The sequence below is a fragment of the Oryctolagus cuniculus genome, chromosome 6 (assembly GCF_051225735.1).
Source record: "Oryctolagus cuniculus isolate XC-2025 breed Fujian yellow rabbit chromosome 6, ASM5122573v1, whole genome shotgun sequence".
Classification (NCBI taxonomy): Eukaryota; Metazoa; Chordata; class Mammalia; order Lagomorpha; family Leporidae; genus Oryctolagus; species Oryctolagus cuniculus.
Genome location: NC_142872.1, coordinates 36,810,715 through 36,824,032, shown reverse-complemented (window position 1 = coordinate 36,824,032; position 13,318 = coordinate 36,810,715). Strand labels below are relative to the sequence as shown.

At 38.0% G+C, this 13,318-nt stretch overlaps 1 protein-coding gene across 2 annotated transcripts in view; it reads right to left on the bottom strand.

Moving 5' to 3' along the window:
* Positions 1 to 13,318, bottom strand: part of SPINK5 (serine peptidase inhibitor Kazal type 5) — a 94,320-nt gene that overhangs the window by 37,484 nt on the left and 43,518 nt on the right. For both annotated transcript variants that reach the window (XM_089336040.1, XM_008255208.5), the window contains exons 9-15: positions 10,193 to 10,320; positions 8,790 to 8,877; positions 6,228 to 6,355; positions 4,309 to 4,390; positions 2,890 to 3,017; positions 2,044 to 2,122; positions 1,665 to 1,792 (exon numbers count right to left, since the gene is read on the bottom strand). In XM_089336040.1, the coding sequence (XP_089192166.1) occupies positions 1,665 to 1,792; positions 2,044 to 2,122; positions 2,890 to 3,017; positions 4,309 to 4,390; positions 6,228 to 6,355; positions 8,790 to 8,877; positions 10,193 to 10,320 (761 nt within the window). The remainder of the gene's footprint in view (positions 1 to 1,664; positions 1,793 to 2,043; positions 2,123 to 2,889; positions 3,018 to 4,308; positions 4,391 to 6,227; positions 6,356 to 8,789; positions 8,878 to 10,192; positions 10,321 to 13,318) is intronic.

Below are 13,318 nucleotides of genomic sequence, written 5' to 3'. Positions count from 1 at the left end.
AAAATTAAGAAACATTTTCTTTCCTAACAGGAAATTATCAAAGGAGGCAACAGAGCTGACCACTAGGTGGCAGAATTACTTCTTTATCACCGAAAGATTAATGTAGAGAAAAAGAGGTGGAAAGGAACCCAAATATAGACAAATATTTCTACAAGAAGTTGATAAAAGTCTTGATAAGTCATAATATACTGTTTGCACCCAACAGGAAGAAATATGTTATCATTTTCTTTATCTGTACGGTGACTTCCTTCTCTTTCAGGTATACGCTGACGTCCTAGTCCGCAGTTTTCCTTTCCTTCTGTAATTTGTGACAGTGCAGATCTATCTCAATCTATCTCAGGTGGTTATTGTGAAGATTAAATGATGTTAGACAGCAAAGCTCTTAGAAAACATAACTTATGTGCATTCATTAAATACTGATTATATAATTATGTGATCATCTTTTTGATTTTCCATCTAATAGCTATTTCGTGCTCCACGGATAAACTCTGTAGGATGATGAGATACATGCTGGGTTATTTTGTTGTGCATCAGAAAAGACTGAACAATTCTGTGTTTTCAAAGAGATTCCTGGCATATAGAAAATAAATTGGATTACCTTTTGGCCAAAAAAAATCAAAGGAGTTTAGCAAAATCATAGATGCTTGTTTAAGAGGCTGTATCTTGTTATCAATTCTAAAGCTAATTTAAAGCCCCCTGTAAGTGTGTATCTAACCCCTGTGTAACAAATCATCACTGATCTTTCCCTACTATATTACAAGGTCAATTTTCATGATGAGTCCAAATCTCTCTCTCTATAGCTCTTATCCATTTCAATTCTTTCTTAAGATTTCCACAGAATGGTGGGAAGAAAAATGGTGAGCCACAAAAATAAGAAAGGTCTCATAAAATTTCCCATGCACTATGATATTTATATATATTATTATCTAGTTATTATTTCAGATAATATTTTTTCAAAAATTAAGAGCAAAATAGCATGATTATTATGGATGATTTCTTTTTCTAGGTTAAAGTTTCTAGATGACTTCTGAAATTCCATAGAAGAAATTATTTTGTATCTCTTTTAAAAATAGTATTTTAATTAACAAATAATTATCAAATATTTATAGAGTAAATGTATTTTCATGTATGTTGTCATGGCAGAATTATTAAATCAGATAAATTAACCTATGAGTCACTTCACATACTTAAGATTATTTGTGTGATGAGACCATTTAAAATCTACTCTTAGCCATTTTGAAATATATAATACATTGTTATTAACTACTCACCATGCTGCTATGCAATAGTACTCTAAAACTTTTTTCTTCTAACTGCAACTATACTCTTTGATCAATATATCTTTTCATTCCTGATCCCCATCCTGGCTTTTGGTCATCACCACTCTACTGGCTATTTGTATAATTTACCCTTTTTTAGTTTCCACAAAGCAGTGAGATCATGAAGTGTTAGTGTGTGTGTGTGGATTATTCTTCATCTGTTTATATCACAATGGTTATAATCTGAAGACTTTCCGTTTGCTTTTTTATTTTTTTTTTTTTTTTGTCCATTTAAATGTGACAAACTCAGAACCCAATGTTACACTAAAGAAGAAAACGCATTCATCACAATTGTTTGAAAACTTGACATGCTCTCAGAGGCCCTGGGGCTACTTCAGTACTCACAAGAAAGCCTCACACATGGAGCAGGTGTTGCCGTGCATTTTCCCATCTGGGCCTTGGATGGGGTCATTCTCTCTGGTGCAAAGGAGCTGACCATTCTTCCAGGACTTACGGTATTCATTACACAACTCCTGTGTAAATGGGAATCAGTAGTGGTTTATTTTAGAATAATTTTTAGCTTTGGAGGCACAGACATTTTTAAGTGATAAAAACTGTAGACCCTCAATGAAGAAGCAGTTACATATGCATACATATCCATGCACATATGCAGACACAAATCATACCAGCCTCTCACACACCATCAGGGATTTTATGTGTTCCCTGCATGCTGTCTATGGGTACCCAGGTCCATATGCTTCTCACTTGTTGGTGGCCCTCTCACCTCAAAGGAGGTTGTATTCTCAGATTGTCTTTTATTTCTTGATTCACTTTCCTTCTTTTTCTTTTCTTCCTCTGCTTGGCTAAAAGAGAATGGATAAGAAAAAAAATGATGAGTAAGAATCATAGAATTTTCATAACTGAAGTGATCTCAAATATAATATAATTATTAGAGTTAGCACTCACTAAATTATGTTTACTTTTTATGTGCCTACCCTGTGCTCATATTGTGAAATCTTTATAACTGCATGCAGTGAAACTATTAGCACAAACCCAATTTAAAAATAAGAAAACTGATGGAACGCATCACTTTCCCAAAGAAACAAAATATATAAGTGATTTAAAACCTAGTATATTTTTCTAAGCTTCCAGTGAGTGCCCATTACTCTGTCTCTGAAAACTAACTAGCTTTTGTTTCAGTCTGTCAGAAATGTCTCTACTTGCATCATCCTTGACACCGAATGCTAAGTCATTCTACCAGAAATCCTAAATGGTTAGGAAGATCTCCCAGCACTGAGCTGCACCCTGTCTTCTTCTCGAGTATTACTCACAAGCTCATTCCTCGCTTTCATATATGGCAACAATCTAAAATATTTTATAAATGTTTCCACAATTGGAAATAGAAACTACTTGAATATTTCAAGGATGAGACTCTCCCCTTGCTAAACTGCCCCATCTTCATAATCCACAAAGGATATGGTTTTCACACATTTCTCCAATTATGCAATCTCTCTAAATTTACTCTAATTCTCTTATTTTCTGTTGAAATGCTCTTCTCATAATGGAACACAAGATGTGAAGTAGAAAATTCAAAACTTTCCCTTGCTTTCCCAGCTGCTGCTCTACTCACAAGAAAGCCTCGCACATGGAGCAGGTGTTGCCATGCATTTTCCCATCTGGGCCCTGGATGGGGTCATTCTCTCTGGTGCAAAGGAGCTTTCCGTTCCTCATCAAGTTCCGGTATTCACTGCAAAGCTCCTGCCAAGATTTAGAAAGCAAGCTGGATGTAATATTTTATTCCTATTTAAAGCAGAAGATTCAGCAGTTCATGTTTGTCAGGAAATTCTTGGGCTCAGAGAAGGAGTGTCAGAGCAAACAAGTGAAGAAACAACTCTAGTTCCTTACTCCCAGCTCTACCACTATTGTTCTCTGTGTAACTGACTCAACTCCCTTCCCTATTTTGAATTAGTTTCCCCATCTATGACACAAGTTGGCAACAACTAGTGTTATATCTCATTAAACCCAGGATTTTATTATGTTTCTCTCAAATGTAAGATTCAATTATACAAGAAATCTTACCATTTTTAGGAGGTAGAAAAAATAAGACATAAACTCCCAATATAATAGAAAATGTAGACAATCAAACTTGACTATAAACTAAACAGAATATAAGTGCAAACACACAGGTTCAAGAATATTTGACATTTCAAAGGTTTGAACTATGAAATCTGACTGTAGAAATGAGGGAAGAGGTCAAGAATGATTTAGGTGAGACTGCGATGAGTCAACAGGATTTGTTTTGGCCTAAAAGTGGAATTGTGAAATATGCACACTAGACTGTGCAAATAAAATCAGCCAAGAAAAACAGGTGGGAAACTGTATGGTACATAGAAGAATATGAATTTGTGAGTGGCACTAAGACCCAGATAAGAAAGAGAAGGATTTTTAAACATACCCTGTAGCTGATGGTAAGCTATTGGTGGGATTAAGAAGAGGAGCATTATGGTCTGATTTACATTTTGAAACATTATCTGTCTTCATGATAGCAACATAAGGGAAAGGAGAGAAACTGGAGAGAAATTAGGAGACTTTCATCATTGGGATAATACATGATGATAACTGATCTAAGGCTTTGGAAATGAATATTGTAAAATTTCAGAAGTAAAAATCATGCATTTTGTGAATCAAGGTATTTCATCTCAACTTTGATGAGAAGTTTCAGAAAATCCTATTTACAAAGTATAAATGTAGAGTTTCTCTGAAAAGTGGTCAGCAAAAGCTAACACAGTTTGCAAGTGATAAAACCAGACATAGAACTCAGTTTTTCAGACTCTAAATAAGTTCTTTCTATTTTACATGGTTATTCTTTGAAGCAGCAAGAGCAAGCAGATCAATCTCCCATAGCATTCATTTCAATGTCATTCCCAGATAGAAGAGCTAAGATTTTCTGGGGATTTTTCCAGGGCAAAATTCTACCCTGAATTTAGGCTCTTTGAAGTGTGTTCAATTTATAGTGCCAAGAAGGATTTACTGAATGGATCTCACTCACGTCATATGAGGGTGTTTTTCCAGCTTCTCTTTTATTTCTTAGTTGAGCTTCAACCTTTTTCTTTTCTTTAGCTTCTGCTTTGCTGAATTACAGAGAATGGAATCAGTTATGACCAAACAAACGCAAGGATTTCTCCATGCCCCAGCATAGGGATCTGTCCCCCCTCCTTGGGGGCGGGGCGATAACTGTCCCTTCCTAACTATATACAAGTGGGAAGAAAACAGCCTTCACTAAGCCATGATACCAAGACTTCTTCATAATTTGTTTCCTGTTAAAGTAAAGATGGCAACAGTAATATGGAAAACTTGCTTCCTATAAATTAGCCTTCTTCCCTGTTGTATGAAAAGGAGCATAAGGGCTGGCGCTGTGGCATAATGGGTAGAGCTGCCATCTGCGATGCGACATCCCATATAGGCACCAGTTCAAGTCCTGGTTGCTCCACTTTTGATCCAGCTCTCTGCTATGGCCTGGGAAAGCAGTAGAAGATGGTCCAAGTCCTTGAGCCACTGTACCAACATGGGAGACAGAGAAGAAGCTCCAGCTGTTTGGTCATTTGGGGAGTGGGGTAGCAGATAGAAGATCTCTTTCTCTCTCTCTCTCTCTCCCTCCCTCCCTCCCTCCCTCCCTCCTTCCCTCCCTGTAACTCTGCCTTCCAAATAAAATAAATAAACCTTAAAAAGAGAGAAAAGGATCATCATCTAAAAGAAGGTATCAACACTGGAACCATAATGACAAAGCAGAAGGAGGTGAAAGTGACCTTAACAAAGCACACTGACTTATCCTCTTGTTTCTCACAGAGGGTGAGAAGCACAAAGGGACTCTGTTATTCTCTCAAGATACGACTACCATCAAGATCTTCTCCCTCAAGTCTATGGTGTATCTGTCACATCATGCATTCTCTAAACCGCATTTAAACATAAATGCATTGCTTATTTGTGGCTTTTTTATCAAAAAAAAAAACAAAACCAAAAAAACCACGAGGCAGGTGAGAAAAGGCCGATAATTCCATACACTGATAAACTACCTAGACTTAAATTTACTTTGTGCAGTGGAATTGCTTGGTATGTAGACTTAACCTAATACAGCTGCCAATCAAAACAAAAAGCAGGGAGAGCTTATAGGGAGAGCTTATAGGTTATAGGGATCAAGATGCCTATAACCCAGCTCTGACTCCTGACTTCAGTGTTCTGCTAACACAGACCCTGCGAAGCCATAGTGATGGCTCAAGAAATTGAGTTTTTCCCACCCATATGGAGAACTGGACTGAGTTGCCAACTCCCAGCTTTGGTCCTAGCCCAGATCTGGCTGTTATGGACATTTGGGGAGTGAATCAGTAGTTGGGTGTTCTCCCTCTTGCACTTCCCTCCCTCTCCCCTTTCCCTCCTACCTCTCCCTCTGCATTTCTTGTTCTCAAAAAAAAAAAAAAAAAATCATTATTTTACAAAGCCATAGATTCCAAATATTAGTCAAACAGTTATCTGAATTCAACCTAATAGAGAGTTCAACTAAATCTTAAAAGGCAACTACTAGTTCTAATTTATTAAAAAGAACCATATTTATAAAGTAGCATTTACTGTAATTGTATAGGAATTCATTATTTTCTCATGGAAAATTTGACTGCATTCATTCAATTTCTATGTTAGTTGCTAGCTGTAGACCCTAATGGGCTTGGAAGATCAGATTCACAAATGAAGCTTCAGCAGTTCATGTTTGCCAGGAGGTTCTTGGGCTCAGAGAAGGAGTGTCAGACAAGTGAACAAACAACTCTAGTTCCTTACTCCCAGCTCTACTGCTATTGTTCTCGGTGTAACTGACTCAACTCCCTTCCCTATTTTGAGCTAGTTGCCCCATCTTTGACAGAAATGGATTCTATTAGACTATATGTAAGGTCCCTTCTTTCTTTGGCAGTCTATACTCACAAGAAGGCTTGGCACATGGAACACAAGTTGCCATGCATTTTCCCATCTGGGCCACGAACAGGGTCATTTTCTCTGGTGCAGAAAAGTGTCCCCTTTTTTGCACGATCTTGAAATTCACTGCAGAGTTTCTGAATAATGAAAATGAGATTATTTACATAATTTCTCTATTTTCTATTCATATATTTTAAGTGGTTTTTATCAAATAAATTGGAAAAGAATTCCAGATAGAAAAATTCCCAGGCTTTTAAGATCATTCAAAAATTTCAGGATAGTTCTTTCCTTGTAATATTCATTCATTTAAGGAAAATGTGCAAAGTTAAAGGGATATAAGTATGAATGTGATTGCGATCCTTCATTAGCCAGGTAGAAAGGATGAGTCATTTCCACAGACACACCTAAAGAATATAACAGGGGTCCCAATTAAGTATACACAAGTACAGGCCGGTGCTGCAGCTCACTAGGATAATCCTCCACCTGCGGCGCAGGCACCCCGGGGTTCTAGTCCCAGTTGGGGCGCCGGTTCTGTCCAGCTCTCTGCTGTGGCCCGGGAAGGCAGTGGAGGATGGCCCAAGTGCTTGGGCCCTGCACCCGCACGGGAGACCAGGAGAAGCACCTGGCTCCTGGCTTCAGATCAGCGTGGTGTGCCGGCTGTAGCAGCCATCTGGGGCGGTGAACCAATGGAAGGAAGACCTTTCTCTCTGTCTCTCTCTCTCACTGTCTAACTCTGCCTGTCACCAAAAAAAAAAAAAAAAAAGTATACACAAGTACAAAGTAAAGAAAGATTCATGGAAGTTTAGAGAACTTACACCTGAATTCTACATGGAAGATATATCAAAGAAATCAATGTGGCAAAAAAATCTTCTAGTAGTAATTATTATATCCAAAGCTATATGGGCATTAAAGAACACGTTCTTTGAAAACAGTCCATCATTTCCATTATTATAGTGGCTAAAGAATTCAGAGGGAAATGGAAAAAAGGTTTGGGAAGTACTCAAATAGGAGACTTTGAGAATTGATCAAAACAAGGCTACTAAACTTTGACAGGAACTTGAGTTTTATTCTTAGCTAATGGGAAAATCAAAAATTGATTAAAAAGAGAATGACAGAATCAAATCCTTGTTTTAGAAAGACTGCCAGTAAGATGCGTTGAAGATTTGAGTGAATAGAAATCAAAATTAAAGAAAAGAATCAGCAAGAGATGGAGAAAGAGACAGAGGGAGAGAGAGACAGAGAGGAAGGAGGAGAAGGAGCAGCAGCAGCAGCAGCAGAGAGTAAGGGAGGGAGGAAAGGAGGGATTAGAAATGAAAGGTAAACAACTTGACAAACATTTAAGTACTAAAATTAAAATAATTTGATAACCTAGGACTGAATGGAAGAAAGAAGCTGAAAGTGAGACCTTGGGGCCAGTGCTGTGGCATAATGAATAAAGCCACCACCTGCAGTGCTGGCATCCTACATGGGAACCAGTTCTAGTCCCAGCTGCTCCACTTCCGATCCAGCTCTCTGTTATGGCCTGGGAAAGCAGTAGAAGATGGCCCAAGTACTTGGGTCATTGCACCTGTGTGGGAGACCTGGAAGAAGCTCCTGGCTCCTGGCTTTGGATAGGCATAGCTCTGGCTGTCCAGCCAATTGGGGAGTGAACCAGCGGATGAAAGACCCTCTCCCCTCTGCCTACTTCTCTCTCTGTGTAACTCTGCCTTTCAAATAAATAAATAAATCTTAAAAAAAGGTGATACCTAAGCAATAAGATGGAATTACCATAAGGCAGGTAGCTTAATGGAGTAGGCAGATAGCTTGATGGAGTGGGTTACTTCATAAAACTGTGAACTATACAATATAGAAAACTAGATAGCTCTAAGAAACAAATCAACTACACAGAATGAAACAGTCCAAATATACTCTAAGATACCTTCAAACATTGAAATTGCAAAATGCTATTCTCTCACAAAAACATTTCCTATTATATGCAAACTATGCAGAAGACAAATTGAATCTGAAGATTGAGACAGAGACTAAAAGTACACAGACTAGACAGGATGCTAATGCATTAAGGCAAAGGAAAAAGTGTCTGAACTGAGATGGCAGCACTAGAAAGGCAAACAGATGACGAGTCGAGAGGTGATTACAAAGCAGGAAATGCGGTTATCTTTCAGAACTGTATCTATGAAATACATGGAATCTGCTCTCTTCATATTAATGAAATTTAAAAAAGAATGCTATGTGATTTCAAAGGAAACACATTAAAATTCTACAAAATTACGTTTAAGAATACCTCCACAACAACTATCATACTTTTGAAGGGTACATATCACAGTTTGAATTCAGATACTCAAGTGATATATCACCTTCATCTAGGAGTATAGAACCTGTTTACTAATATGATTAATTTCTGCCAAACAGCTAGAAATTATAATGCCACAATTATTCTTCTAAGTCTTATAAAATAACTACAAATTAATTTCCAGTAAGCCTATTAATAGTGGGGAAACATTAACTAATATTGAAATTGCATACAGAATAATACACCCACCTGACATAGAAAAGTGTGAAACTAATTCTCACCTCTATTTCTTTTTTAACTTTAACCTTATCTTCAGCTTTTCTCGGTGTTTTATCTGCTTTGTTTTTTTCTTCTGTAAAACGTCGCATGCTGGAAAAGAAGAATAAAAGAGTAGAGATGCTTCAAATCTTCATGCTACCAAATAGTCTTTAAGCACATATGGAAAAGCAGCTAAGCTTTTCTGAGACCCAGTACAACCACTTTCAAACCACCTTAAATCTCTCCAAAGCACCCTTCACTTTCTCTTTTTCTGTACACCATTTCCTTCTAGTATAATGATCTTTCTCTCATCTTTCTGAACATCCCCAGCTTAACTTCTACTTTTTCCAGAAGGCAACACAGACCCCAAATAGAAATGAGCTCTATGTCCGTTGCTATGTTTTGACACCTGAATATTCTGCTCATACATCCCAGTATTCATTCTGTCTTGCAATATAGAAATGTGTGCACATGTCTGTGGTTTATTTCTTCTATTAACTTTAAGCTTCTTGACTGCAAGCATCTTTATTCCCATATTCATTCATTCATTTAGTTAGTGACTCTATTTTTGGCAAGCCCTGGGCTAGCCCTCAGGAAAACCATAGTGTACAATGTGAGTACCAGCACATATCCTGTTCTCTTTGTACTTGTAGCTTATGAAGGAGGAGTGATAGTCAACAAGTAGTCATAGAAATAATTATTATAATTACCAACTGAGATGATTGCTATTACAGAAAATTACCAGGGATGATGAGGAATTGAACTTCACTGAGTGACTTTAGTGTGACTTTTGAGTGACACAGTCTTATCCAAGGAAGGATAACCTTAAATGCAATTTACAAGAGGAGGGGACATTAACTGGACAAAATAGAAGAACTAGCAGCAGGCTGGCAGAATCCAGGAGGAGGATCTCCATCCAGGTCCCCCACATTGGTGACAGGAACCCAAGTACTTGGCCCATTATCTGCTGCCTCCCAGATGCATTAGCAGGAATCTGAACTAGAGCCACAGAGTGGCCAGGACTGAAACCAGGAACTCTGATTTGAGATACAGGCATCCCCAGTGGCAGCTTAACAAGCTGCACCAAAGCACCTGTCCTGGAACATGAATTTTTTTAAGATCATCTCATCAACTCTGTCATAATGGGATAATTACTGAAGAAAAACCATCCAAGTCATGTCCCATTCTATACTATGACTAGTTCAAAAAGAGGCTCATAAAGGTCACAGAGGGAAAGTCTAAGAAGTACTGTGTCTGTCTTCCAGCAAAAAAGTAGAATCCATTTGTCCTCAGAAAAATACATACATCATTAATGCCTACTTAAGAGGCAGTGTAACGATTTGTGGAGGACATTGTTTTTACTCCTCATTCAGACCATCTCCACGTTCACCTATTCATTGACTAAAGAAAGTGCTTCTATACTCACAAAATTTCAGCACACAGGGCACATTTGTTGCCATGCATCTTGCCATCAGGGCCACGGATTGGGTCACTCTCTCGTGTGCAAAAAAGTCTTCCATTCCTCACTTGCTTCTCATATTCCTTGCAAAGATCCTATAAAAAGATAAATCATTAGATTTATAATTTTCCAGAAAAACTCTTAAAGCCAGAAATTTCCACTCCTTGATTTATAATCCTAAGATTTCATGCCAGAAAAAAAAAAGGGAGAGAACAATCCAACATGTGAAGCGGGATACACAGCAGACTCATAGAATGGCAGATGTCTTAAACAGCACTCTGGCCTCAGAATCAGCCCTTAAGGCATTCGGATCTGGATGAAGAGCCCATGAGAGTATTTTAGGTATGGAAAATCAAGACACTCTGGCAAAAAAAAAAAAAAAAAAAAAAAAAAAAAAAAAAAAAAAACAAAACAACCAACCAACCTAGATGAAAGATCTCTGTGAGTGAGATCCCAGTAGAAAGAATGGGTCATCAAAGAAGGAGGTACCTTTCTCTGAAGGGAGGAGAGAACTTCCACTTTGACTATGACCTTGTCTAAATACGATCAGAGTCGGTGAACTCAAAAGGCCTCCATAGCCTTGGCAACTCATGACAAGAGCCTAGGGAGATTACTGACGCCATAAACAAGAGTGTCAAATTATTAAGTCAACAACAGGAGTCACTGTGCAATTACTCCTCATGTAGGATCTCTGTCCTTAACGTGTTGTACATTGTGATTTAATGCTATAACTGGTACTCAAACAGTATTTTACACTTTGTGTTTCTGTGTGGTTGCAAACTGCTGAAATCATTACTTAATATATACTAAATTGATCTTCTGTATATAAAGAGAATTGAAAATGAATCTTGATGTGAATGGAAAGGGAGAGGAAGCGGGAGAGGGGAGGGTTACAGATGGGAGGGAAGTTATTGGGGGGGAAGCCATTGTAATCCATAAGCTGTACTTTGGAAACTTATATTCATTAAATAAAAGTTAAAAAAAAAAAGATTTCATCCCTAGAAGTACTGATGAAGGCATACAACATATTTTGGAGGATTGATGAGAAACAGTACATATATTGTTAGATTACTCAAACTTGTGTCTGTTATGTGTTGCATCTATTTGAAGAGCCTAGGGAAAAATAAGGCTGTCTAAATTTTTCCTGCAACTAAAAGCAGTTAGTTCTTTTTAACTTCTAGATTTACAGGGGGAAAAATCTCTCATGAGGCTCCAACACAGACACAACAGAATGGAACAACTAGGACAACACAAAACATGAAGTAGTTGAAGAGAGTAAGACAGTTTTTGTGAGATGAACTGTTTAAAAGTTACTTAGTAGGGATCAAGTCATGAACAATATGGTACCCAACAGCATGAAGCTTTCAGTCTGCTTCCTTGTGGGCTTCTGCATAAGTTTTTGTGTGCTTTGTTTCCTTTTATCCATGTGTTTTGTGACACTGTAGGTGAAAATCTCAGTGAGTAAATCTAACTTCCTTTCATGCCTACTTTTTAAAGATAGATCATGAAGACTAATATTTAGAAAACCTAAAAAATATCATAAATGTCAAAAAAAAAACTGCAAAAGTTTTTTTTCAGGTTTCCTGATACTTTGGCTCAGTACTTTCAGATTTATTTCTGTTTTTAAAATTCTCCTATTTGGTTAAGGCTAAACTGAACATTAAAGTACACCTCCAATTACCCTAGGCTTAAAGTCTTTATGTCAAGAATCATAGGTTGAGATGAAATATTTTACCATAATATAATCTATAAAAATTACTGCTCTATAACTTTTCAACTGTGTGATCCTCATTTTCTCATGTCAACCAAAAATATGAATATCAAAATTGTGGATGGAAGGCTAGTGTTGTGTAGCAGGTTAAGCCACTGCACCCAATGTTGGCACCCAATATGGGTGCTGGTTGAAGTCCTAGCTGCTCCAGCTCCTGGCTAATGCACATGAGAAGGCAGCAGAAGATGGCCCAAGTGACTGGGCCCCTGCACCTACCTGGGAGACTAGGAAAAGGTTCCTTGCTCCTGGCTTTGGTCTGGCCAGCCTCAGCTGTTGCAGCCGCCCCACCTCCCCCAGCACCCAATCCCCACCCCTGCTCCATATCTCAGCCTTTGAAATGAATAAATAAATCTTACAAAAAAATGTGTCACGCCATGGACACTACACTGCGGCTGTAGCTCAGTGGGAGGCCACAGAAAAGACTCATCTCCTTTGGGATCTCAATCTTACACTCTGCACAGTGAGGTTTTTGGAGTAGATGCAAGATGGGACCTGTTCTGGACAGTGTTCTCTGCTTCTTTTTAATAATCTTTAGGGTATTTTAAAAGAGATTCCTAGCTTCCTCTTAATAAAAAGATAGTTGTATGTGGAGGAGCAATGGGTGTGCTCCAAACTTCCTGGTTGTAACAATCTAGGAACACAGATGCAGAAGACTGTCACCTGATAATCACAGCATGGCCATAAATTAATGCTTAATGAGTTCCATTAGAGAAACAATGGTAATTTCAGTTTATAAGCTGTGATTCATCCACGGAGATTCTGGAGAAGCATTTTTGTGATCAACCCACTGACAGGTTAATTACGGGACACATATTGAGCCATCACCACGAAGCAGTTCTACTCAACATAATTACGCGTAATAACCCCTCCACAATAATGACCCCAGCCACACCGAAGAGAGAGGTAAAGCTCAGACCTGATTAAAAAAAAAAAAAAGTAGGTTCTATGCCTTTGGATTAATAAAATGGTAAGTATCACAAGATGATCCCAAGTTTCAGACTGAAAGTTGCCAACCACCACAAAAGAATTGCTGTCTAACCCTTTGTGAGTAATGAGCAAACTATAGACAGCTCAGAATATTTCATTTCTCTAATTTAAATTCTGAATGCTGGATTTGAGATGGGAACTTAACTTCATTAAGCAGAGTTCCGCTCTTAAGTACCAGAAACTAGGACTGCATCTTCCTCTTGGAAAAGCCACACTATACATTCCACAATAATAGTAAACTTGTGTTAGTACAAAAGAGTGCAGGCATAGATTCACTACTCAACAGAAGGGTAAAACTGAGGTCATTTATCTCAACTTCCATATTTCCCTGTGGC